Source organism: Camponotus vicinus, unplaced genomic scaffold (genome assembly GCF_025532165.1).
Source record: "Camponotus vicinus isolate PSW18456_S1 unplaced genomic scaffold, iyCamVici1.0 SCAF_3, whole genome shotgun sequence".
Taxonomy (NCBI): domain Eukaryota; kingdom Metazoa; phylum Arthropoda; class Insecta; order Hymenoptera; family Formicidae; genus Camponotus; species Camponotus vicinus.
In genome coordinates, this window is record NW_028141967.1 from 6,271,733 (window position 1) to 6,277,451 (window position 5,719).

The 5,719-nt window shown below is 36.4% G+C and overlaps 1 protein-coding gene across 1 annotated transcript; it reads right to left on the reverse strand.

Annotated features, from left to right (window-relative positions):
* Positions 1 to 396: 396 nt before the first annotated feature.
* LOC145968848 (fatty acid synthase-like) lies at positions 397 to 1,936 on the reverse strand. The gene is made up of 2 exons (XM_083094676.1): positions 1,301 to 1,936; positions 397 to 956 (listed from the first exon to the last, which is right to left on the reverse strand). The coding sequence occupies exons 1-2, from the start codon at positions 1,494 to 1,496 to the stop codon at positions 529 to 531; spliced, it is 624 nt and encodes a 207-aa protein (XP_082950802.1). The 5' UTR covers positions 1,497 to 1,936; the 3' UTR covers positions 397 to 528.
* Between the last annotated feature and the right edge of the window lie 3,783 nt (positions 1,937 to 5,719).

Here is a 5,719-nt window from a genome sequence, read left to right on the forward strand (position 1 = left end):
AAATACTTCTCTAATAATACTATTATTCATTTATATATATATATATATATATATATATATATATATATATATATATATTATATACATATATCATATATAAATATTAAATTTATGCAATAAAGCTGCAGTTTGCTCATAATGATATTTTAAATGTGTTCTAGAATATAATAGAATAAAAAATTTTAATATGAAAATACAGAGGCTATAATATAGATATACTTAATTTTATTTTGTCGTTTCTTATGTACATATGTATTACTTATATCATACATTACGGTAAGTAATTAATATTAATAAATTATAAATAATATTGAAAATATTTAGTTTTCTTATAAGTAAAAATTTAAATAAAAATTCTTTTCGAGCAATAATCGAAGGAAAAGAAGAGGAAGAGGATAATTAGCGAACAACCGATGATTTTAAGATAATTTGCATATATATATATATATATACATAGAAAAGAAACATGAGCATTAAATATATCCTAATAAAGTCATGTAAAGATAAGGATCCAGAAAAGATAGGGATTTATGTGGGAGGAGGTCGGACGTGTCTATACGCCCATTTGATCAACGAGCGACAGAATCCATTCGTAGCAACGGCATCGACGCATATCCTGTGGAGAGAGCATAAAGTTTCGTCGATTGCTTGAAGCTCCATGCGATCACCGCCTAGAGTGCCAGTTGCATGAGCTTCTAGGTAAGATAGCTCAAGAGGCGAAACGTTATATTCTTTGTAAAATTCTTCCAATAACATTTTTTGTTTATCTAATGATGGAAAAGTAATTCCTTCTTCTTTAAAACCATCGCAATTGGTTTTATCATAAACAAAAGTCGCATAGATTCTTCTTGCATCCTTTGCTTTTTGCAGATACACTACTGCAGCCGCATCACTACGCATGTAATCGGCACCTTCTTTATCGTAAGGTTTACAGTAGCCATCGCCGGATAAAATTCCTAAAATAATATCAATAATTTATTTCGCTTGAATATAAAAAATGTAATTTAATTTTTTATTCTCGGTTTCTTAATTAATATATCAAATATTTGAAAAATTTGATAAATATGTAAAATAAGCGAATAATTTATAGTTTGGCGAAAATTTTGAGAAATATGTAAAATATTTAAAATATTTGAAAACTTTGATATATATTAAGTAGGCGAATCAGTTATATTGATATATTTTGAAAAAAGAAACTATTAGATCAAATATTGTGTTAATTAATGCATCGATAAATAAGTTATACCATTTAACAATCTCGAATACAACATCTTTGAACATAATATTATTTTTCACATACCCAAACGATAAAACTGGTAAGTCACGAAAGGATGAATGCACAAATTGATATTAGCGACAATAGCCGCGTCGCAAATTCCAGATCGAATCAAATTGTAAGCTTCCACCATAGCGAAATGGGTCAAGCTACATGCAGTATCGATGTTATACGATGGTCTAGTAACATTGAGCCAGTTAGAAATTCTATTTGCCAACATATTTTTACTGTAACCAAGTATAAGGGTAATCCAGCAACCTAATTACGATAGTTTTTATATTAAAAATATTTTTTTTACAATATCTTGTATGTATTAATATGTTCATACAGTTTTAAAAGTGCATGTTTTTCTTATCGATTTTGAATTTAGTTAAATTATTGACATAGATGAGTCTGGTATAGTAAAATTATTAACAAACATGAGTCTTTTCGAATGTTATGTCGAGAAATGTATCACAAGTTGACATTGCTATGACAACTTTCGTCCTTGTTCCCTGCAATTCTGCGAGGTTAACACCTGCGTCAATAATTGCTGCATAGGTATTTTCGAACAATATTCTAACTCCAGGATCAAGCGTATGAGCTTCTGCGACCGATATATTAAAAAATTCTGCATCAAATTTTTCTATATTGTTGATTGTTCCTATTCGAGGAGGCATTTCATAGATATCTGTCAAAATTTAAAACGATTTGTATGAAAATAACATATATTTAAATCATAAATAAGAACTGCATTCTCTTAAAGATAGGCAAGATAATTTTAAGAATAGATGACTGCGATTATTTTTTATTATAACATCAAATGCAAGAAACTTGCGAACATGTTATAATAAAAATGATTTATGTAAGTAAATTGCACATAGAATATTAATTGTCAATTTTAATGTTTATATTTATAAGTAAACCGCATTTAGATATTGTAAATTCCTGAGTATGATTAATATATGTTTTACGAGATATAAGTATTATCTTTTTAAATATAAAGAATAATGATATTCTTACCCAGGAAAAAAGTTTACATATACATATAATTATATAAAATTATATATAAAATATACTTATATATATTGTGACGTTGCCGTCCCGACGTGCGTCCATCCGCCCCGAAAATCTTAACGGGGCGCGAGCCGAGCGGCCGCGCCAGATAAAGATTGCGAGAGCCGTATCGAGATCTCCGGAGACGAGCGATAATTGTTATTTCGCGTCCTTAATTATTATTTTTTTTTGTATATCATTTTGTGATTGGGCAACCCGTCGAAGCATATCGAGAAGAGGACAAGGAGGAATCCTTCGCCAAATAAATCAGCGTCTCAATCCCAGTAATTGCCAACGCTGCGATAACGCCCAAGGATCTTCGAGTCAGGACAGCGCAGAGTCACGGGTGTCATTCGTCCCAACTATGGGAGAAATAACATCTCTAAAAACGGCTGTCTGGGTCCGGGATTACAGGGCCCGGTTGACGCTACCCTTCGAGGACGGAAGACGAACGATCGGCTGGAGAAGACTATCGATAAAAGGAGCGTCACAAATTTGGAAGATTTAAATTATCAGGGCCATTACGATCCCCGATACGGCGCGAGGCGCCACGAAATCCTTTGTGTAACGGCGCGATTGGCTGCGCATCCGCGCACCCCTGCGCGCAGGATTGACTCCATTATCGACCTTGGATCGTGAGATCCAGGGAGACTCTGGCGCGGGCGCTTGTCGAATATAGTCGCTATTTTTTGTGTGTGTGGTCGTTGGTAGAAGTATCGCTGCAGAAGTCACATAGAGAAGATGGAGCCGAGGATCATCCCCTGCCAGCAGGAGCGAGTATCGATGAGATTGCCCATCCATAATTTGTGAGCCACGTACGCGATCGCGTCCGCTACCCGGCCGTTCTGTCGCCGTCGCCATTTGGTGTTTCATTTTCGCGAGGGCTTTGCCCTGAGCTTTCGATTTTCGTGAGTTTCGGGCGACCGGAGACAAGCGACCGAGGCGTCGAGGACGATCATAACGTAGGTCGTAACTGATAGGGAATCGTTCGTCTCTCTCCGGGATTAAGGGCGCGAAACGCGTAGTGACCGGTTCTCGTATATCGACCACGTGCGCGGTAAATCGCGAGGAATGCGTTCGCAATATGTGCTGTCGTAAAGAGTTGTCGAAGTCGCGTAAGACATCCCCGCAATCGATCTTCGTGCGATTTTTGTGTGGTAATCAGCGTGTGTGTGTGAGTATTGCGTTATCGTGAATTTGCGAGTATTTTTCCGTCATTGTCGCGCCCATTGTATTGTATTATTCGCGCCTATTTCGTTGGTAATTGTCGTGTATGCGAGTGTGTCGCGGTGCGTAATAAATTACGACAAATTGCGAGATTGCCGAAATCTGAAAGATTCGCGTATGTTAGGAGCGTTACGCCGAAAAGGGAAGTAAGAGCGGTGTAATCGGCGTCCGATGGCTATCGATAGTCGATCGTAATAACCATGCTCGTCGCAAGCGAGGTCTATCGTTTTCGCAAATTAATTAATTATTCTCTCTTGATCATTAGGCATTCTTTCGAACTGATTGCTGTCGATTCGAGTATCGAGATTAAAAATTAGAGCGAGCAAAAGTGCATTTGCGGGAAAGGTCCCGTAAAGTAAGACGACGATTTGACTGTCGAATTATCGTTACGTTTTTTGATGCGCCGTTCGGCCTCGCGAAGTCTGGCCATAAAAACGTGCTAGAAGAAATACAAGGAATGTCTTAGCGCTTTCTTAGATTTTCGATTTCGCGTGAATATTTGATCCATCTGATTCACGTTTGGCGAATTTCAATAGATTATCGTATTGATTATGATCACCACTCGACTTATTATTTGTTATATTTCGTTAAATATTCTAATTTATGTTACTTTTATTTTTCTTTAATTTGTTATTTCTTTTATTTTATTTTCTTTTTGAATAAATTTGCTATATTTTTCTATACTAAGTCCGCGTAATTTATTTGAGTGTTAGCTTTTCGTGATCGTTAAATTCTGTCGTGTTTGTCGAATTCGTGAATTTCTTTGAAACCTCGTATAGAATAATTATAACACCCTTTTCCATAGACCCTGCTCCTCTACCGTTAGGCGAGCTAGTCGGCCCGTGGCGAATAAGGCAAGCGTTTTTCGCGTTATTTTGGCGTTTAGTGAACTGATACGTGAAAGACCGTACCTGGCGCCCAATTTCGATATTTCGATACGGCCTTTGCTTCGCCGCGGCTCGCACAGAATACCCTCCATCACTGTTCCTCTGAGCGCGAGTATCTCACTTCGTACTTGTGTTTTTGACGACGTTTTTGCTCCCTTTCATCTCCTCTCTAACACCTCGAGGATCCCGTAAAAATAATTACGTCGCAATATACATATGTATATACAGGGTGTTCGGAAATTCAATCGACAAATTTTTAGAGATTGTCGGGGGCACCATAAAAATCATTTTTTGCAAATAAACCTGGAGTCGGAAACGTGTCATTACATCGCTACGGCATACGGAGTGTTCGAAACAGTCGGGACTTCGAAATATCACAAAAAATAGAAGTTTTACAAAAAATTGTTTTAAACAAAAGTTGTAGGGTGTAAAAAGGTCTATTTACTGGCGCCATGTGTTTGACCTTGGATGGCGTCGCCAAGGTCACGACAAGGCCACCTTGAATTTTTGAAGGGCTACAAGAATATGCAATAAAAAGTGAAGGGTTACACCCTACAACTTTTGTTTGAAACAATTTTTTGTAAAACCTATTTTTTGTGATATTTCGAGGTCCCGACTCTTTCGAACACTCCGTATGCCGTAGCGATGTAATGACACGTTTCCGACCCCAGGTTTATTTGCAAAAAATGATTCTTCTTGGTGCCCCCGACAATCTCTGAAAATTTGTCGATTGAATTTCCGAACACCCTATATATATATATATATATATATATATATATATATACAGGATGTCCCAGACCACCCGTACACCCCTTTTAAAGTGAAAATAAATGGCTTTTATCAAAAACAGCTAACAATTTTTAAGTAAATCGGGTACGCTCTATCAAATGGTGATATTCTCAACTTTTAATTCCGACCGAAAATACACTATCCGGATCGGGTTAAATTTTTTTAGGGGAACATGGTACTTTTTATTACAGATTTGTATGTGAAAAAATAAGAAACTTTTGTATCAAACGTTTTTTCTGAAAGTGCCTCTGTCAATCTTAAAATTGACCTTGAAAGTTTTATCACAGTTACCTTCAAGGTCAATTTTAAGATTGACAGAGGCACTTTCAGAAAAAAACGTTTGATACAAAAGTTTCTTATTTTTTCACGTACAAATCTGTAATAAAAAGTACCATGTTCCCCTAAAAAAAATTCAACTTCCGATCCGGATGGCGTATTTCCGGTCGGAATCGAAAGTTGAAAATATTACCATTTGATAGAGCGTACCCGATTTACTTAAAAATTG

Excerpts from the sequence above, each read along its gene's own strand:
- LOC145968848 (XM_083094676.1), bottom strand. The coding sequence starts at position 1,496 with ATGTTGGCAAATAGAATTTCTAACTGGCTCAATGTTACTAGACCATCG. Across the intron at positions 957-1,300 it reads TTACCAGTTTTATCGTTTGG|GAATTTTATCCGGCGATGGC; the intron begins GTATGTGAAAAA and ends ATATTATTTTAG.